The sequence below is a fragment of the Emys orbicularis genome, chromosome 1 (assembly GCF_028017835.1).
Source record: "Emys orbicularis isolate rEmyOrb1 chromosome 1, rEmyOrb1.hap1, whole genome shotgun sequence".
Classification (NCBI taxonomy): Eukaryota; Metazoa; Chordata; order Testudines; family Emydidae; genus Emys; species Emys orbicularis.
Genome location: NC_088683.1, coordinates 259,295,049 through 259,317,333, shown reverse-complemented (window position 1 = coordinate 259,317,333; position 22,285 = coordinate 259,295,049). Strand labels below are relative to the sequence as shown.

At 42.4% G+C, this 22,285-nt stretch overlaps 1 protein-coding gene across 2 annotated transcripts in view; it reads right to left on the bottom strand.

Annotated features, from left to right (window-relative positions):
- The window catches only part of CARS2 (cysteinyl-tRNA synthetase 2, mitochondrial), a 44,830-nt gene extending 31,814 nt beyond the window's left edge, over positions 1-13,016 (bottom strand). The window contains exons 1-3 of one of the 2 annotated variants that reach the window (XM_065416685.1): positions 12,760-13,016; positions 12,424-12,474; positions 3,508-3,625 (exon numbers count right to left, since the gene is read on the bottom strand). In XM_065416685.1, the coding sequence (XP_065272757.1) occupies positions 3,508-3,625; positions 12,424-12,474; positions 12,760-13,016 (426 nt within the window). Of the gene's footprint in view, positions 1-3,507; positions 3,626-12,423; positions 12,476-12,759 lie in introns of those variants that run through there. The other variant, XM_065416691.1, reaches the window with a different exon arrangement.
- Between the last annotated feature and the right edge of the window lie 9,269 nt (positions 13,017-22,285).

The window sequence follows — 22,285 nt, the reverse complement described above, 5'->3', positions numbered from 1 at the left end:
AACAGAATGAAATTAACAGAACAAAATTCAATTTTATTGCTGCCATTCAGAATTAGGTGAGCAGAAATACATCAGTTTTATTCTGCAGATGCTATTCAGGAATTTTATAAGCAACTAGAGGCAGGCACTAGGGTCAAGATTTTCAAAGGTAACTTTGGATGCCTAATTTAAGGCATCTTAAAAAGGCCTGATTTTCACCAGGCTAGTGCTTAGCACAAGGACCGGCAACCTTTGGCACGCAGCTCGCCAGGGTAAGCCCCCTGGGGGGCCGGGCCGGTTTGTTTACCTGCCGCGTCTGCAGGTTTGGCCGATCGTGGCTCCCACTTGCCACGGTTCGCCGCTCCAGGCCAACGGGGGCGGCGGGAAGCGGTGCGGGCCGAGGGATGTGCTGGCCGCTGCTTCCCAACACTCCCATTGGCCTGGAGCGGCGAACCGCGACCAGTGGGAGCCGCGATCGGCCAAACCTGCGGACGCGGCAGGTAAACAAACCGGCCCGGCCCGCCAGGGGGCTTACCCTGGCGGGCTGCGTGCCAAAGGTTGCCGATCCCTGGCTTAGCACTTTTTGAACCATCTATTGTAGCCAGGAGTTCAGGGGAAGAGGTAGAATAGAGGAGGCTCATCTCTTGCAGCTGAGAGAAGGCTTGGTGTAAAAGGAAAGCTTCTTCCTCATTCTAGGAACCAGAAAGGAGTTGCTTCAGACACTAGAGCCTCCAAAATGAATCCTTGAGCGAGGTTTAGGAGCCAGCCCCCCAACAAGAATCTCAGTATTAGTAAGACTTCTCACGAGGGCATTGCCCCTCAACCTCACTGGGGGTACCCTTCCTCAACTTTCTTATTGACCTGTGGCTCTCTTATAATGTATTCCGTTATCAGGACTTGAAAAACAATCGGGTTCAAAATCTAGAGGATAGAAGGAATCAACAGTAATTAACAGCATAAGAGCATAAAGAACAAATCTTTCCAGACAAAACGAATTGCTTTTTGGATTGAGAAGGAGAATGCAATTATGTCCTATATCTGGACTTTGGTAAAACATCTGATACAGTGTCAAGAAATCTTACTTCCAAAATTAATTCCGCTTCCTTTGGATATGCACCCTACCCCCGTGGACTAAAAAATGGCTGAAGGATTGAAAACAAAGGGTAATGATTAATGCCCACTGAATAAGAGATAGTCATCCTGTAGAGTGACACTCAAGGATTGATGTTAGATCAGTTTTATTAAATATCTTTTTTACAGAGCTGGAAGAATCACAGGAAATAAATGTAAAAAAGGCCTGTTAGGTCATCTAATACATCCTCCTGCTAATGCAGAAATGTCCTTACGATATATTATCCAGAAACGTATTGTTCAAATGGGGATAAAGAGCAAGCTAATTGCATCTGAAGATAATGTTCATGGGAACGTTTGGAAGATATCAAAGAAAAAAAGAAAAACACCACAAAAGGTACCTAGAGAAGTTATAAAGTTGGGATCAAAGCACCACGTTCTGGCTTGCTCAGGGTGCTGTTTGACCAAGAGCCTTTCCTGGAGCTCTAAACCAATGAAGAAGACTAATGGGGAAAAGGCAGATGCTAAGCAATCTAGAAGTATTGTGGTTCCCACAGATCGTTAAACTGAGACTTGGTTCTGTAAATACAGTTTAAGGCACACCAAATCATAGCTGGGATTTATTTTTAAATAATTGTGTGTGATTTCTATTATTTGTGCTATTGTTACCACAACTCTTCTAAAGACTTTCCCACCCAATATCATGACAAACCTACAGTCCTAACCATAGGATTTGTTACTGACGGCCACTCTAACACCTCCTCCTCTATAAATACCCATAAAATGGTAAGGAGACTTCAGTATGCCACTGTTCTACTAACTGTACAAAACCACCCCTCAACGTACAACATATGGGACTTGGTAAAAATAGAATAAAAGCATCAGACTTGTTTAGCATAGTTATAAAAGTTCTGACTGCTAAAACTACTTCATAGCGCAGACTTTAATCTTGACAAAAGAATGGAGCAAATGAACCAGAATTCTTTTAAAAACATTAAGTCAACTTTTTCTGCAAAGAAATAACCATGATGCTCTTATGAAAGAAAAATTCTCAAGACAGACACGCCACATATTTTAAATGTAGGTCATATGTTAAAGCACTGGCCTGCAGCCATCAAGAAAAAATATTCCTAAGGGAAAGAATAAGAATGAGCAAAAACTTATTTTATCAAAAGCATAACAAGGCCAGTATGAGAAAACTCTCTACATTTACTGTGAATAATAGTTTAAAAAATGGATTTTTTTCCTTGTAATCATTAAAAGTTATTTTTTTACAAACTGTCACAATATATCTCACATCAGGAAAAGAACATGCAGTTTGCAGCTGAGATCTATTTTGACAGATTCCCTTGCGTTCCAGAAGGCAGGAGTCACCAGGTTTTAAAACCCAAAAAACTCAATTTAAATCTTTCAAAAAATAATTAGCATTCACAATTTAGCTGTATATTATTAACATTTTATGATCTGATAAGGATTTTATCAAGCAGAAAAAGAGGTAGAATGACAATTCACTAAGCTCAGTTGGTAAAATTGATTTGATTAGCATCCCACTGAGAGCAGTTTACAGTCAAAGCTTTTAATTTAGCCAACAGCCATGAGACATCAGTGAAAACTTCGGGAAAGTTATTAACTACCTTTACTCTAGCAATCTAGGACCCCACCGCTGTTAAAAGACTTATACATATCCTTTACGTTAAGCTTGTGAGTAGACCCATTTGAGTTCAGGGCCTCGGAAACCATTAAGAAAGGTAGCACGTATACAACTGAGAGACAGATCATGTCAATGAATCCTTGCCTAGTTCTAGGTAATGTTCTAATAATATAAAAATGTTGTAATGTTACTCAACCAAAATACGACAGAGCCCTCTGAGTCCATTTCACTATACAATTAGATCCTTCTGGGCAGACCCTTGAGAGATGCTGAGCGCCTGCAACTTGATTTGATGGAAGCTCCATGATTATGTACAGAGCAACCATCTTCTTTAATGACCAATTCCAAGGCAAATAGCGACAATTTAGATAATTTCTGTAAAACAGCAGCTACTATGGACAACTGTCCAAAGTTCATTGGTTAATATTTTCCACCTAGGATGGAGAAGGGTTAAGACAACTCCTCAACTCTAATGAGAGCCCCAATGACTTTCCACTTTCCCCAACAACCTTGTATTGCAAAAACGGTCCTTCTAGCAGAAGACGAAGTAGGGTTGCCTTTGTAGCCAATGCTATGGCATTTGTTGTACCTACATCTCACTGATGAACAACTTTATATGCGGCCTCCTTCAGAGCTACATATGCCAGCTTTGCCAAATTCCCAGCCTCTACTAGCCCATGAGTTGAGAGCCCAGGAAACAATTAGCCAGTGATTTTAAAAAGCAGTAACAAAATCAAGGTTGTTGTCCAACACTACTCAGTACATTAAACACTATAAGCTTTTGTCAAAGTAAACGTCATATTTACCTCATTGGCTCTTTTAATTATTTTGTCATCTATGTCTGTAATCCCCATCACCATGACTACTTCATTTCCAAAAACCTTAGTTATTATTCTTCGAATAATATCAAATCTAACATAGGAACTGAAAAAGAAAAAGAAAAGCTTTTAAATGTGTATTATTGGTAATGAATCTAAATAAAATTAATAAACAGCAAAAATCACTCATACAGAAGCTCTGAATGGCCTAATAATGAAAGTGAAATAGAGAGAGAACAATGATAGTCTTTAGAAAGAGAGAGAATATATACAAAATGCTACTCCAGAACTGGTTACATTCTGTAAAGAAGTTATGCAAATCTCAGTTGAACTGGTCTACCCTCTTCTGGCACTAGTGACACATTACATCAAATTTTCTGAAGTGTTTCTTTTCTTTTCTTCATCTCTTTAAAACAATATACTGAAGTGAGATTGTGTTAACCTAAAGGCTTACTACTAAAATGAACATCACACTTACAATACTCCATACTCAGCTTCTAAAACCTCTAATACCTCATTCACATTCTGAAACACTCCTGTTTTCAGGTATTACAGCACAGAATTGAAAAAGAAAGAAATCAATACAAATATGTTCCAATTAAAGTTGTATGGGATCAGCTAAATAAGCACTGACCTCGGTTACACCAATGTAGCACACAAACAGTTTTGTTTATACATCATCACAGGTCTTTTTGGATACCAGGCAACAGTTTTTCCAAATGTTTGAGAAGGAACCATTTTAAATTATTCACAAACTTCAGGACAAATATATTGTTTTAACAAAATCCATGAATATTAAATATAACCTATGAGCTACGATGCCCCATGAAGCCATTTGCTACTGTAAGAATCTCAGGTCAGACTTCCAAAGAAATGTCTTTGGACTCAGTAAAGGGCAGCTATTGCAGAAAGGCTAAGCAACAACAGCAGCATCTCAGGAAAGGACGCAGACCTGCAAGGTGATGAGCACCTACAGCTCCCACTGAGTTCAAAGGCAGTTGTGGGCATTCAGTACCTCACAGGACTGGGTCCAGAAGGATATTCACAAATCTACATTTTCCATTCCATCCAGCATGCTGAACAAACTGGAGACTGTGTTTACTGTGTCTGCAAAAACAAACAAAGCTCAATTCACTTTGCAGATGTATTTGCACCTTTTCACTTAGCTGCATGGATCTGATGGTGATAACACAATGCCTTCCCAAAAATTCTCAGCCCCACATCATAAATCACAAATGTCATATTTGAACTACACATGGAGAAAAGTATTGTTACTTGCTTGAATTATGCCATACTAAAACATGTCTTTGAAAAGGTAGCATATACAACTAAGAAACAGATCACGTTAATGAATCCCGGGCTAATTCTAGGTAAGATTCTAACAATATAAAAATGTTGTGGTATTAGTCCACCAAAATACGCCAGAGCCCTCTCGGTCCATTTCACTATCAATAAAAGAATCACCATCAATGTCAAAACGCTTAAAATTAAATCCACCAGCTCCGTGGTTTTCTTTGCTAGTACACATATGAACGTTGCCCTGTCCCCTGCTATACACCTCTACTCTGTTTTTAGAAGAAACAGCATGTTGAAATATGCAGAAACCTTGGCATTTCAGGGAGCAGGATTCTTTTATTCTTCAGTAGCAACACGCTGACTAGAAGAAAGCAGAGAGTCAAGGAAGAAGGGGTGGCACAGAAAAGAACCCAGCTCTTGGGATTAGTATTGCTAGGAATCAGCCAGCTGAGAAGCTGGATCCTAACCAAGTTGAAACCCTCATGTCAGCAAACTGATAACGTCAGTGTTTAAAATCAAGGTTACATTTTGACCCATTAACAGCAATTCTCTTAAATGGGGGCACACGCTCCGTACAAAAGTGCATAGAACCCTGGTTCTGACGCCTGGGGGCTGTTGCACAGCAAATAAAAGGGTCGTTTGGTCGTAGGGGGCAGGGGAAATGTAATGTCATTCTTTTCAAATTCCCCCCGCAGGTGACAATCTCATTAATTCATTTCTGTAACCGTGCCATTACTTCCTTCATTAGTTGTGTCTGTCGTGGTTTAAAAACAGGAAAAACAGACACTTGTTTGAAGAATTCAAGTAATAAAATGGCATCCTTACTCTTTAAAAAAATAATTTTGATTTAAAAAAAAGTTAAAATATAACTTTAGGGACCACAAACGGTTTAAACAGAGCCATAGAGACAGCAGCATTTCTCTTCATGGTGGGTCTCACTCATACATTATCGGCCTGGATGCCTCCCCATGTTTTCTAATCAATTGCCTGCCACATGAACCTCCTTCAGCAGCAGAAGACTAACCAGCAGCTGCAGAAGCAGGGATCTAGAGCAGAAGCAATCTACAAGCAGAGCCAACTACAGAGGGAAACTAAGAGAATCCTGCCATCCTAGTCAAATTAATGCTTAAGTTATACCTAACCAAGCAAGGCAATTGGGCAACGTGAAGGCATAAGAACCAGTGCAAAATTATGCACATTGGAAACAGGTTTCAGAGTGGTAGCCGTGTTAGTCTGTATCAGCAAAAAGAACGAGGAGTAGGAGGGAAATTAACATGGGCCAGAAGAGTACCCAGAAGTCACCTACTACACGACAGGCCCAACAAAGAAAATAGCAGAACGCCACTAGCCATCGCCTTCAGCCCCCAACTAAAACCTCTCCAACGCACCATCAAGGATCTACAACCTATCCTGAAAGACGATCCCTCTCACAGATCTTGGGAGACAGGCTAGTCCTCACTTACAGATAGCACCCCAACCTGAACCAAATACTCACCAGCAACTACACACCACACAATAAAAACACTAACCCAGGAACCTATCCTTGCAACAAAGCCCATTGCCAACTCTGTCCACATATCTATTCAGGGGACACTATCATAGGACCTAATCACATCAGCCACACTATCAGAGGCTCGTTCACCTGCACATCTACCAATGTGATATATGCCATCATGTGCCAGCAATGTCCCTCTGCCATGTACATTGGCCAAACTGGACAGTCTCTACACAAAAGAATAAATGGACACAAATCAGACGTCAAGAATTATAACATTCAAAAACCAGTCGGAGAACACTTAAACCTCCCTGGTCACTCAATTATAGACCTAAAAGTCGCAATTATTCAACAAAAAAACTTCAAAAACAGACTCCAACAAGAAATTGCAGAACTGGAATTAATTTGCAAATTGGACACCATTAAATTAGGCTTGAATAAAGACTGGGAGTGAATGGGTCATTACACAAAGTAAAAACTATTTCCCCATGCTAATTTTTCCCCCTTGTGTGACTCACACCTTCTTGTCAACTGTTTTAACTGGGCCATCCTGATTATCACTACAAATGTTTTTTTTCCCTCCTGCTGATAATAGCCCACCTTAATCAATTAGTCTCATTAGAGTGGGTATGGCAACACCCATTTTTTCATGTTCTCATATATCTTCCTACTGTATTTTCCATGGCATGCATCTGATGAAGTGGGTTGTAGCCCACAAAAGCTTATGCTCAAATAAATTTATTAGTCTCTAAGATGCCACAAGTAATCTTCACACATTGGAAAGAATCATTTGAATTACTCATACATGTTAGTGAATTTTAAATTAACCCGTAACAGCTCAGAAAAAGCCTTCAGTGACATTGTGGCCAGTTCAATGAAAGCCTCTGCTCAATGAAAGTCTCTGTACACCTGAAGTCAACAGAACAAACAATATATGAAAAAGCAAAAGGAATGGGGTAGAGATCGTAATGCAGCTATATAAATCAATAGTGCACCCATACTTTGAATGCTGTGTTCAGTTCTAGTTACCCTATATAACAAAAAAAAAAAAGAGAAAGAAGTGGATTTCAAAGATGGAAGATTAAGATGGTGAAACTTCCATATAAGTAAAGAGTGAAAGACTGGAGCTGTTTAGTTCAGAGAGGGGACAAAAAGAGGTACATGAAAAAATGAATAATATAGAGAAGGTAAATTAGGAACTCCTACATACCCCTTCTTGCAAAGGGCAGCAGAGAGAAGAGGACACAAAGGATAGATAAATACATTAGATAGATAATCAGAAAAAGGAGACCAAAACAAGTTGAAATTCCCTGAGGTGTAAAGGGCCTGTTCAACTTTAGACCTGTCCAGGGAGGGAGGGGGGAGAAATGAATGTGCAGAGCAGACATGCAGAGCTGCCTCCTGAATCAGTGACGGTGAAAAGAGAAGGGCCACAGGGGAAGTACATATATAGATCCAGAGGCTCCCAAACCCCTAACTGGGGATACACTGTGTTGGTTCCTGCTATTCCAGCCCACAGAATCTGTGCATTAGTTGTGTAGTAAATTGGTAAATTAGTTGTGTATTGTTTTAACAAAGTCCATGAATATTAAACATTCTGACCCCATTTAGTTCCCAGTACAAAGCCTGACTATTTAGGGTTTGTACTAGAAGAGTGACATGTGCAGAAAAAGATATTAGGGGTAAAAAGGAACTGGGATAATAGTAAGAAAAGAAACAGTAGCAATATCAACCTTGAGATCCAATATAATTCACTATGCAAAAGTTATATTGGATATCAAGTTAGGAATGAGCTACTATAGTGTATGTTTTGGTATTCCACTGAACTAAAAGAATGTACTCACCCATGCTAAAGTAAAAGCTGGCACACAAAAGCTACATTTAAATAAAACTTTCTGGAAAATTATGGGTTTCCTCCTCCCAGGCCATTACTAGATATTGCCTTTTGTTATTTGCATTCAGATGACATTTACCTCCCTACTCTCAAAACCTAGAGCATGGGTTCCCAACCTGCAAGTCCCAAACAGGTTTCAGGGGTGTGCAATGACACTCCCATTTGTTACAGCTAGATGGGAGAAGGGTTCTAAAACTTTATGTTGTAATGTGGGATTAACATGAAAGAGATGGAGAGCCACTACCCCTAGGGTGACCAGCTATCCCGATTTTATAGGGACAGTCCCGATTTTTGGGTCTTTTTCTTATATAGGCTCCTATTAACCCCCCCCGTCCCGATTTTTCACATTTGCTGTCTGGTCACCCTAACTATCCCAGAGGAAAAAAACACTTGACAGAAGAGCCTAGAATGAGGTAATGGTGGAGTAAAGAAGTTTATTGATATAGCAAGTTTAATAATTTTCTTGAACAATGACATTTTAAGCTATTCTTCCAAAATGAACAGTGTCAGTGATTTATATTCTGGTAACCCTCTTCCCCACCAATTTGTAGAACTAAAAATAGGGGTTATTTGGAAGTTAAAAAATAATCATATTGCACATTAGGTATTAATTAAAAATAATTCATGTATGGTTTCCTGATTTTCTGACCATTATTAGCCATCCAGATTCATAAAGTCCTGTCAGAAAGTTACAGAAAGGATGGAAAACTACAGCAATAAACACACAAAAAGAATACAGCAACACATAAGTATTGGGAGTGCAAAAAGGAGAGGTTGCCAGTTCTATGTCTGGGCACTTAGTATTTCAAAACCTGCATTTCTACAAGAGATACATAGAAATAAATATTATAATTCTCCTCTCACAGTTCCTGCCACAGCTAAACATTGAGGGAAATGGAACACAATGGGTTCAGAGAAAGAACACAGTCAAAGTCATAAGCAGCATAAGCGAAGAAGAAATATTTACAATATTAAGTGGCATTTGACATTCATACCGCTAACCATGACCTGAAAGACATCTTTCCTCTGAGATGGAGTAAGATGCAATACACTCTATGTTAAGCAGTGGTGCTGGAACAACTTTTATAATGGAGGTACGGAAGGCAGAAACCATGTATCTGGGTTGTTATTACTACTTCAAGCCAGGGGGTGCAACAGCACCCCTCGTTCCAGCACTTATGATTTTAAGTATCATAGGCATGAACCGTAAGAGCTGCTGAGCACTTGCAACTTCTATTGTCTTCAGTGGGAGTTGCAGATATTCAGCACACCCAGTAGCATTCTTTCTTTAACACGGTTAAGGTATTTTTCAAAGTTATTTCTGCCGTACCAGCACATCATATTATTGTTTGTATTGATCTCTTGGAAACTTGAAAGCGATGTGTTCACTCTCTCACAGAAAAACCCTAGATTGAATGTAACCATACTATAAACTACCCTCTCGCCACCAGTGGAGGTAACTCCACTCTAAAATTGAAACAAGTTGTCTAGAAAATTTAAGATCATTTCCACAGTTCCTGTCCAAGCTATACGTATTCTTCTCCTGTGTACAGATGAAAGCAAAACTTCCAAGTCAGCAGGAGTTTCGTCTACCGTACAATTGCACGACTGGCAACCCGAGGCCCTTAGAATCTCTCTGGCTCACACTAGCAGTTATCACATGCCTTAAATCTATTTTTTTTAAAGATGAAATGCTTCCTTTACAATTGCCCCCATCCTCCAATCCTACACACACAAACTGGTTTATTACTATCAAGCTGTTAGTGAATTTGAAGTGTTGGCAGGTTTGTGTGCTTTGGTTTTATAAAACAAAAGGCACTGAATTTTTTAAGGGGAGGAAAAAATAAGTCACACAGGCTTTTCAAACAATTTAAAGAGAAAAAAAAAAGAATTTTTGAGCCTACCAACCTTGAAAATGTCCGTTTATGAGGCTAACAGCCCCGTACTGTTTTTTCTAAGTGCTGACACAGTAACCAAGCCAAATGAAAGGAAGAAATCATTCTTGCAGCCTATGTTCGTATGTAATGTGATCAAAAGAGCTCCTTATATAAATCTAACAGTCTTTAACTTGTCTGCACATAGGAGTTTAGTAAACATGTACTTCAAGCAGTTTATTCTTAAGCATTTAAAGTTAATATTTCATAAACAATTGGCACAATTATTCAATTTTTTAAAATCTAAATTACATGCAGCATATCAGCTGCTCTTCTTCCAAAATGTTTAAGACAGATTGATATGGAACCGTCTAGCAAATTAAAGTTAATGTATTATGTATAATAGTCACATTCTGCAGATATGATCCAAAATAATTCATACTGTCCTAATAAATAAATGAAAATATATACAGAAAAATGTTTTCCCCTCTATAGGAACAAACTGCCGAACTGATCAGAACTTGAAAACCCTGGATGTATTGACTAACTAGTACATGTCTGACTTAGTGCTAAAACAGACAACAGAACTTCTCCTTCTGTTTCTTTGTACAGTAAATGCTACCAATTGGCAGCTGTATGCCCAGTTCCACTCGGGAAAAGAGCATACAATCATAGACGTACAGAGCTGGAAGTCATCCAGTCCAACCACCTGCACTGAGGGAGGACCAAGTAAATCTAGACATGCCTGACACAGATGCTTGTCCAATTTCTTCTTAAAAACCTCCAGTGATGGGGATTCCACAACCTCCCTTAGAAGACTTTTCCAGAGCTTAATTACCCTTACAGTTACAAAGTTTTTCCTAATATCTAACTTGAATCTCCCTTACTGCAGATGAAGCCCACTACTTCTTGCCCTGCCTTCAGTGGGCAACAATATATCACCGTCCTCTTTATAGCATATTTGAAAACTTATCAGGTCCCCCCCCTCAGTTTTCTTTTCTCAAGATGAAACATGCCCAATTTTTTTTAACCTTTTCTCCTAGGTCAAGTTTTCTAGACCTTTTATCATTTTTGTTGATCTCCTCTAGACTCTCTCCAGTTTGCCCACAACTTTCCTAAAGTTTGGTGCCCAGAATTGGACACAGTACTCCAGCTGAGCCCTCACCAGTGCCAAGTAGAGAAGGTCAGTTACCTCCTGTGTCTTACATATGACTCTCCTGTTAATGCACCACAGAATATTAGTCTTTTTTACAACTGCATCATATTGTTGATTCATGTTCAATTTCTGATCTCCCAGATCCTTTTCAGCAGTACAACCACCTAGCCAGCTATTCCCCTTTTTGAAGTTGTACATTTGATTTTTTTTCTTCCTAAGGCCTTGTCTATACTAGAAAATTAAATTGGCTTACCTATGTCACTCGGTGATGTGGAAAATCCACACCCCTGAACAGCACAGTTAAGATGACCTAACCCCGCACGTAGACAGTGCTAGGTCAATGGAAGAATTCTTTCCTTGACCTAGCTACCGCCTCTCGGGGAGGTGAATTAGCTACGCCGACAGGAGAACACCTCCCGTCGGTGTAGGGAGTGTGTACACGGAAGTGATGCGGCTGTGCAGCTGTAGCATTTTAAGTATAGACATACCCTTACTGTAGTACTTTGCACTTGTCCTTGTTGAATTTCATCTTGTCAGACCAATTCTCTAATTTCTCAATGTCATGTTGAATTCTAATCCTGTAGCATGTAATCAGCAATGTCCAAAAGTCCAACTCCCAGAGGAAGAATTTAGCAAATTAACAGGATGGGGCAGTCACCAAGCAGCTCCTCTGAACCAAAATCAGCCATTTGTTTCACTGTTGAATAGATTTCACCAGGAAACAATTGCATGAGGCTAGCTTTCATTTTCTGTCTCTGGTAAGAGGCACCAGTGAAGAAGTGAAGAAGAGCAGCTTGTCCTTTGGATAGCAATTACATTTCATTCATCCACCTCAGATTTTTGGTTGTCCTGGGCTGCTGGACACTAGGGTTTTGTCTACACTGCAATTAAAAACCTGTGACAGGCCCGTGTCAGCGGACTTGGGCTCAGGCTATAGGGTTCTTTAACTGCAGTGTAGACATTTGGACTCAGACTGGTGCCCAGTTCTGGGACCCTGCGCTCCAGCCCGAACATGAACATCTATTTCACAATTAAACAGCCCCATAGCCTGAGCACCGGAGCCTGAGTTAGTGTTTAACTGCAGCATAGACACACCTTAGGTTTCTTCTAGCCCTACCTTGCAGTCAATCACCTGACATCATAAAACATTAATGCAGAGTCTTCCTCCTATAATTTTAAAACAACTCACCAAGCATGCCCAAGGTGCGCATGATCATATACTGTTGGCCCACAGCTATACCTGTGAACAAAGTGAAGAACAAATAATAAAATAGTCAAAAGCTGTTTGACATATTACCTGCTGCTATGGACAACTAAAAACAGATACATTAACCAAACTGAACATCATCACAGTAAGGTGATCAGCTGTGCAGGATGGATCCCTTTGCAATCAGTTTAAAAGCAGGGGAACACTGACAGGACCTCCCCTCCATCTCACCAGCAGCATTATTTTTAGAGGGCTGCAGAGTATAACCTTTTATTTTGTATTGGGCTGGCCACTGATTAATGCTATTTAAATCGCTACCAGGTCGCCACTCCTGCATTGGCCAGTATTAAGGGTTCCTTGCTTCTGCTCAAGCTGTTGTAGGTCTGGATCCCGGTATCCCGGCCTGTGGGTTTGATCCACTTCCTCCCGACGCTAGAGCAACACCTCGGCGGGGAGGCCCGACTCCGCACCAGCCCAGCCTCCGCACCAGCCCCTCGGCCGGCTGCTACGGGTAGATCTCCCCGGCTCCCGGAGCGCAGGCAGCGGGAGGCAGCGGCCAGCCGGGCTTGCAGCATGCTCACGCCGCGCCACCACCCGCGGGGCGGCGAGAGCTCCGCGCGGGGCACGCCAAGCTGCAGGCTCCGGCTGAGCGGGCAAAGCGGCTCCCGCTCCCCGTGGGCGGGGGCGGGGGCAGCTCGGCTGGAGGCGGAGCTGCAGCCGCGACACAACCCGCGCCGGGTGTAGCTACAGCAGCCGGACCGCCTGTGCAGGGGACAGGGAGGGAGCGGTGTAGCTACAGCCCGAGCGGCAGGAAGGGGCGGGGCCTGGGGCTCTGTCCCAGCGCCGGCCCCGCCCCGGGCGGACTCGGGGAGAGCAGTGCGGGGCACCCAACCGGGCCGCCCAGGGCTCTGCCGCTGAATGCTGTTGGTGCTGCAGCGGCACCTGGTTCGCTCTCCTCCCACTGGGCTGCAGGGGAAACTTCCAGCGCCCAGGGCTTCCTCCGAGCAGGGGCCATGCCCGCCTGGACATGGGAAGGACAAGGTGGGGTCAGATTTGCCCTTGCGGTAAAAAAAACTTGGCTGCCTGCACTTTCGCCTGTAATCTGCTCACCTACTTAAAGTTAAGCATGGGCCTAAAGGTTTGCAGGGTGAGAGCCTAATCTAACAAAGGAAGGGGATCTGCGTGTGTGTTCGATCCCCCACCCCATCATCATAGTGGCTCATAAACTATAATGTGTTTAATAATATATGGAGCTATACCTATCTCATAGAGCTGGAAGGGACCCCCAAAAGATCATCAAGTCCAGCCCCCTGCCTTCACTAGCAGGACCAAGTACTGATTTTTGCCCTAGATCTCTAAGTGGCCCCCTCAAAGATTGAACTCACAACCCTGGGTTTAGCAGGCCAATGCTCAAACCACTGAGCAATCCCCCCCCCCCTTTTGTGAGGCAGGGAAGTTCCCTTCCCCACCATTTTATGGTTGGGGAAACTGAGGCACAGAATGATTAAGCAATTTACTCAAGGTCACACAAGAGCTGAAAATTAAACTTGGGTCTCCCAGATCCCCAGGTAGCACCCCAAGCACTGGACTATCCTTCCTCTTAGATTTGGAGAAGCTTTTATTTAATTAAGATTAATAAACCAGTTTCAAACTATTTGAATAAAATATATAAATGCAAAATATTAGTACAATAGCTTTATTTTTGTCAAAATTTTCAGGACAGACAGGTAAACTTTACAAAGGTCTTGTATATGTGAGAAAGTTGTCTGAGTTGAACCTAAATTGGCTTTTAAACCAATTTAGTTAAACTTTCTGTTGCAAACCCTTGTGTGAACACTCAATTTGAATTAAAAGTGATCTATTTCAGTTTATCTTAAACTTGTTCATAATCTACTTAAACTGTTTATTTCAGTTTAGTTTAAACTGAAATAAGTGTCCATTAGGGTTGCCAGGTGTCCGGTTTTTGACCAGAACGCCCAGTCGAAAAGGGACCCTGGCACAGCCGGGGCCCGGGGCTAAGGCAGGCTCCCTGCCTGCCCTAGCTCCATGTGGCTCCCAGAAGCGGCCACCAGGTCCTTGCAGCCCCTAGGCGAATGGGCGGCCAGGGAGGCTCCGCAGCTCCCACTGGCTGGGAACTGCGACCAATGGGAACTGCGGGGGCAGCGCCTGCGGGCACAAGGGCAGTGCGTGGAGCCTCCCTGGCCACCCATGCGCCTAGGGGCTGCAGGGACTTGGCAGCCCCATCCTGGGAGCCGCATTAAACGTCACTGGGACCCCGCACCAAGCTCCCTCCCGCACTCCACCCCAACCCCCTTCCCCAGTCCTGTTCAGCAGTGTGCAGGAGGTGTTGGGGGTGGGGGAGGAGCAGGGGCAGGAAGAGGCAGGGGGCATCCTGGGGGGAAGGGGTGGAGTGGGGGTGGGGCTTGTGGGGAGCGGGGGTTGAGCACCCCCCGGGAACTGAAGAGGTCGGTGCCTATGTTTAATGATTGATACACATTTTTGCATAGAAACACTCTAATTATAGGGTCAATTTTGGAATATTGCAAATACTTTCAACACTTAATTATTTAATTACGGGAGTTATATAACCCTGTCCTCCTTGAGTATGTTGGTTACTGGTTAGCTGCCTGTTAGCTAACATTGATTAGTTATTTCATACTTATTTGTGAATATGTTATCTGTTCTTTTAGTACTACATAAACATATTAATTTACTTATATGTAAGGACAGAGTGTATTTCCCTTTTGCTGTTCCATAACATATACAATATTCATTTTTGTCAAAGATGACCCCCCCCCCCAACATTCCTCATTCAGCTAAATTCAGAAAGCAGGAATTAATGTGAAGTTCTTTAATATGTATATCTAACTCATCAATCTAAAAAAAGTAATATACATTCTGTGCACCTCTGTGAATCATGACACATTAATTAGGTTAGTGGTTCTCAAACCACTTCCCATCCAGCCCTTTTTCTATCAATTGAAATAAACTAGATCCTGGTGTACACTAGGAAATTAGGTCAGTATAACTACATCGCTCAGGGGTGCGAAAAATCCAACCTAATCCCCAGTGTAGACAGTGCTAGGTTAATGGGAGAGTTCCCCTGTTGACCTAACTACTACCTCTTGGGGAGGTGTAGTACCTCCCTGACGGGAGAACCCCTCCCAGTAGCCTTTTGGAGTCTTCACTGAAGTGCTACAGCTGCACCTTTTTAAGCATAGACAAGTCCTAGGAGGGAAGTCAAGACACTAAGGGCAGGTCTTCACTACAGGGGGGGGTCGATTTAAGATACGCAAATTCAGCTACGCGAATAGAGTAGCTGAATTCGACGTATCGGAGCCGACTTACCCCGCTGTGAGGACGGCGGCAAAATCGACCTCCGCGGGCTCCCCGTCGACGGCGCTTACTCCTACCTCCGCTGGTGGAGTAAGAGCGTCGATTCGGGGATCGATTGTCGCATCCCGACGAGACGCGATAATTCGATCCCCGAGAGATCGATTTCTACCCGCCGATTCAGGTGGGTAGTGTAGACCTAGCCTAAGGGTAATTGCCATCCTGGCATTTCCTGTATCTCAGGGGTAAGGAGCTGATAAGTGGAGTCTCCATCTGAGCAGCCAGGGGAAGGTGTGTATTTTTGTGTGTGCACCAAAGGTTGACTTTTCAATCTTAAATTAACACACACACATTGACAAGTGTGTAGAGGGGAGTTAAAAAGTCAAAAGATAGAGTAAAAAGTGGCATGATTTTCTCAGATTGCATTTAAAGTTTGGTGTCATGGACAATTTATTTTAATTCCAGATAACTCTGAAAAGATCTTTCCAAGTCAGATACTTTTTCCAAAGTCTTCCTCAGCCATTCCCCAGTTTCCATCAGCTGATTTATCAAATCCGCTTTCTTAACAGGCATTACAAGCAGAAAACGCAGCCCTAAACCAGTGTTTTGATGTTTTTGGTTTGGGACTTTTTTTACGGCTACCTGTTCGTTGATCTTCCTCCCTTGGGAGCACAAAAAGGAACTAAAGTGGTGACTACATTGTTTGGAGTGCACTGATCCCTTTTTGGGGCCTCTAGGTGCTACTGAAATGCAAATAATAAATACATATCTGAAAGGATTGATCTGGCTGGTGTCTTTTGAGACATTACCATTTCCTACAGGGCTGCATTTCTTTCATCAGCAAACTTCTCTACTACCACTGTACAAAAGGTAGATGTGTTAGAAATAGAGCTGGGCAGATTTCTTTTGCCAAATAGTTTATTTGATGAAAACTGCAGTTTTGGTCATCCTGAAACTATACCTCAATTTGACCCAAATAGATTTGGCCAGTCAAAAAACAGCCAAAGGAGGAAGTGGTTAGGCCATGCCCCAGGACAGGGATCGGCAACCTTTGGCACGCGGCTCGCCAGGGTAAGCACCCTGGCGGGCCGGGCCGGTTTGTTTACCTGCCATGTCCGCAAGTTCAGCCGATCGCGGCTCCCACTGGATGCAGTTCGCCGACCCAGGCCAATGGGGGCGACGGGAAGCAGCAGCCAGCACATCCCTCGGCCCGCGCTGCTTCCCACAGCCCCCCATTGGCCTGGGACGGCGAACTGCATCCAGTGGGAGCCGCGATCGGCCGAACTTGCGGACGTGGCAGGTAAACAAACCGGCCCAGCCCGCCAGGGAGCTTACCCTGGCGAGCCACGTGCAAAACGTTGCCGATCTCTGCCCTAGGATGTGCTCCAGAATTGAAGTGAATTTTTTTCAATTCACTGAAAATTAAAATAATAATGATAATAATCAGATTTAGTTTGACCAGGCCTGATTTTTTCTTCTTCTATTTTTTGGAACTGCCACCAAACCAAAAAAATCAGTTTTTCACCCAGCTCTAGTTGGAAATAAATGACCACAACCTTCCGTTTTGACTGGACATTATAGAAAGTTTCTTTGTGGCATGCTGCCTCATGGAGGGCCTGAAGTGAACCTTTATAGGTTCCCCTCAAAGCTATAAAGGATAGGTCTAGATAAGTCTGGGATTTATTATGATTATTTCATTCATTGCCTTTGTGTGATAATAGAAATCTCTCTTCATCAAAACTGTCTATATCTGGGTCTCATTTTGGTTTACAGAGAGTAAGATGTAAGGGCCCTGGCATTCTTCCAACAGTTATTTTTTCCCCTAACGTGTCATTTTCCACAATATTTAGCTCTAACAATTTCAGATTTTTGATTGAGGAAGAAACCTCACCAATGCATGGTTCACTGTTTTGATTCGTGCTGGGATGAAATCAAAGATACTGTCCAATAACCTGTGTGAACATATGCTTTCTATATTTTTGTGAAGCTTCACAGGCCAATTACTTCAGTTTCCATTGTGAACGATTTTTGTTGTCTGATCTCTTTGATTCCTGTATAATTCCATGCACATCCTGATAGAAGAGTTGTCATTAACTCTGTGATCTTCTTTGTTCTGTACAGTGCAAATCACTTTGGCAGAGTTCAAATGATTAATAAATAACAGTTTATGGCATGTTTTTAACTCATTCCCTAGTTTGGCTGACATGGTTAAAATTGCTGACTGATCAGAAGAATGCATTTAGAACTCCTCTTTTATTTTTTTTCTTCAGATGGTTTCAGAGCACATCAAACCTGTCCTCCACTCGCTACACTGGCTTCCCAAATAATTTCAAATCATATTCCAGCTATCAGTCCTCTTCGAAGCACTCCATGGCCTGGGCCCAGGATATCTAAAAGACCACCTAGAGCTCCAGGATGAAGACCATGGTTGACAACTTCGCTCCTCTGGCACAATGGAGCTCTCTACAATAAGGGTAAAGCTTGTCTGTGTGGGAGACCTTTCTCAGGGCTGGTCTGAGACTGTGGAATGAACTCCCTGAGGAACTAAGGGCCATCACAAACCTCACCACTTTCTTCAGGCATAAGGTGCTCTTCTTTGACTTTGCCTTCTTTAACATACACACAAATAGAAACAGGTATATTCATTAAAAATAAAAATGTCCTACTAAAACAAGTCACTCCACTGCACATGCTTCTCACCAAGGGGAGAGGATGAGAGAACAAACACATGACAGATGTTAGTCATGTCATTTAATGCACAATTGGAAGGCTCTAAGATAGTACGGTGATGAGCATGGTCTAAGACAGGGTAGGCAACCTGTGGCACGCGTGCCAAAGGCGGCACGCAAGCTGATTTTCAGTGGCACTCACACTGCCCGGGTCCTGGCCACTGGTCCAGGGGGCTCTGCATTTTAATTTAATTTTAAATGAAGCTTCTTAAACATTTTAAAAACCTTATTTACTTTACATACAACAATAGTTTAGTTATATATTATAGATTTATAGAAAGAGACCTTCTAAAAATGTTAAAATGTATTACTGGCACGCAAAACCTTAAATTAGAGTGAATAAATGAAGACTCAGCACACCACTTCTGAAAGGTTGCCAAACCCTGGTCTAAGAACCGAAAGAGAGTACAATAAACTAGAGGACTTAGTGCCAGTGGTACTCAGACAGGCATTCGATTCAGAAACCTTCATGTCCTACAATGAAATGTGATTTGCTAAGTGCACAAAAGGTTATGGTTATTATTAAAGGCACTGAAACAAACAATAAACATTCCATTACACTTTATACTTATTTTATTCTAATAGAATAAATTCAATGAAATAATGGATAGTTTACCGCAAGTGCTAGAAAACTGAGATACTAAAAGGAGAATTAGATTTCAAAGGAAAAGGATGTGTCCTGCCAACCTAACCCTCCCCACAAGAATAATTGGGTTAATGATCATGAGGTATTGGAACCGTGAATTATGCACCTTAAATCAAGCATACTTCTGGGGATTTCCAAATGCAGGCAGTCTGGGGCTCCAGGCACACCATGACACAGATTCTTGGCAAACCCATCCCTTCTCTGTGGCCCCAATCTCCATTCAGAATGGTGGTGCTAGGGGACCACCCTCCTATCCCAGAAGGAAAGGGACAGCAACATGAGTGGCAGTAGGGTCTTCCTCCCCAATGAAGCAGCAAGGGTCACAACAGGGGTCCTCTCATAGATGACTCATGCCTCCTGATACTAGGGAGGCACAATCTAAAGGGGAGGACATAGAATCATAGAATATCAGGGTTGGAAGGGACCTCAGGAGGTCATCTAGTCCAACCCCCTGCTCAAAGCAGGACCAATCCCCAGACAGATTTTTGCCCCAGATCCCTAAATAGCCCCCTCAGGGATTGAACTCACAACTCTGGGTTTAGCAGGCCAACACTCAAACCATTGAGCTATCCCTCCCCCATATCTCCTCTGCCCAGTGACCTCCCCACCCAGCCCAGGTCCACCACGTTCTTCTCAACCCACCAGCATTACTTGCAGGGGTCTGTCCTCCTCCCACTGCGCCTCTCCCCAGGCATGTTTGGCCACTGTCCCTGGCAGCCGGGCCTGGGCAGGAAGCAGGAGGGAGCTGCTTCTCACACTAGCTGAAGCTGGCCACTCTGGGTTGCTGACTCTGTGCTTGAATAATAAGAGTATAGCAGCAGAAACAGATTACTGACCACCTGACAAGGATGGTGATGGTGACTGTGAAATGCTCAGGAAGATTAGAGAGGCTACAAAAACAGAAAACCCCCAAGTAATGGGGAATTTAAATTATCCCCATGTTGACTAGGTGCATGTCACCTCAGGAAGAGATGCCGAGATAAAATTTCTAGATGCTATTAAAGACTGCTTTTTGGAGCAGCTAATCCTGGAATCCACAAGGGGAGAGGCAATTCTTGATTTAGTGCTAAGTGTAGCACAATATTTCACCCAAGAGGTTAATACAATTGAACCACTTCGTAATAGTGAGCATAATGCAATTAAATTTAACATCCTTGTAGGGGGGAAAATACAAAAGATACCCATCACAGTAGCATTTAACTTCAGAAAGGGGAACTACACAAAAATGAGGAAGCTAGTTAAATGGAAATTAAAAGGAACAGTCACAAGAATGAAATGCCTGTAAGCTGTGTGGAAACTATTTAAAAACACCATAACAGAGTCTCAAACTAAGGCCTAGAAAATTAAGTTAGCATAACTTCATTGCTCAGCCTGAAAAATCCACACCACTGAGCGGCGTTGTTAAGCCAACCTAAATCCCCATGTAGACAGTGCTAGGTCGACAGAAGAATTCTTCTATCTACCAAACTACCACCTCTCAGGTAGGCAATAGCATTTTAAGTGCAGACATACCCTAAATATATACCAAATTAATAAAAACAGTAAGAGGACCAAAAAAATCCCAACATGGCTAAACAACAAAGCAGGGCCAGATTAACTTTTTGTGGGCCCCCTGGGAAATGAAGGGGCCAGGGGCAAGAGCACAGCGGGCACAGTGGATTTGATTTAAATCACTAGTCAGGAAGACTAGATTTAATCATGTTTTTCTACATAAAAGTGCATTCCTGTTGGTTGTTATAACCTCAATACATATTCTTCACAACTCAGAGATAGATGTAGGTTTCATTTTTAGAAGGTACACACTATACATTTTTAAACACTGATTTATTTTGAAAACTTTTCAGATTAGTTTTACAGCTATATCAGAAAATGAATGATTGTTTGGTTATTTCATTTACCAAAGGTAATTGAAGCAGATATTTATGAAGTCACTGGGAGGTGAACTATCTCCAATTCAATAGGTTAATCATTAATATTTGGAGGATTTTCTTGCCAGGCTGTATTAGGAGGAGAACATCACCAGACAGACATTTAAATTGTTTTATTTAACTAAAACAACAACATTAAGTATTCTGGATTTTTTTCTTCAACAGCAAACATAATATTTTAACAAAAAAGCATATGTCCCTCGCTTCTTATATTTATTTCCAGATTTCTATTCTTGTCCAGATCTATTCCGCCCCCAACAATCTTCTATTCATTGAACTTTTTGAAACTTTTCACTTTTAAAGAGAGGTAAGGGATTGACTCTGTGTACACAAATTTGCAGAGGGACAATAGAGTTGAGGTGTGTTATTTCTCCTCTATATATTATTTATTTATTTTAAAACATTTTTGCCATTAATAAGCATGTTACCTCTGGAGACACAAATCCACAGTTTGAGAACTGCAAAACTAAGCATCTCTGATGGTATCTTCTAGACTGAGCACTGAGTCCCATTGGGTAGATAGAAAGATTAACCTAAATAATCTATACAGAAGCCCCTGGAACCCCATAAGATTAGGTTCCTAATCCATGAACTATTCGAACTCATTTACAAAAGTTTTCTTAAACATTACATGAATATATTGTCTCATACTATAGCATTAGAATTTATAATCCCTATTTCATGATGAGATATAATGTATTTTAATTAAAACTATCTTTAGATAGGTTTTTTCCTCAAAAATCCAATTTAAATTTAAAAAATCCGATTTTTTTTTTTTTTTTTAAAGTCATTGATTTTTATCCACCCGGACAGCGGGGCATGGTGGGGGGAGAGGATTGGTCCCCAGCTGGAGCGAGGCAGGGGACATGGGGGGGAGGAAGGATTGGTCCCCAGCTAGAGCGAGGCTGGGGCCAGGGGCAAGAAGAGCACAGTGGGACATGGGGGGTGGATTAGTCCCTTCTGACTGGAGCAAGGCAGGGGCCGGGGGCAATAGCACAGCGGAGCAGGAGCTAGGGTTGGTCCCTGGAGCAAGGGAGGGGCCACGGGTAAACTGGAAGCGCAGCAGGGCTGGGGAGGGGGTAAACAAGATTCGCCCCTGCCCCTGCCCACATAGAGTGGGTACCTACCTTCTCTCTGGTTCTAGCCCATTCTCTTCATCTCTCTCTCCACTGAGCTGAGGGTGTGGGTGCACTGAGCACAAGGCTGGG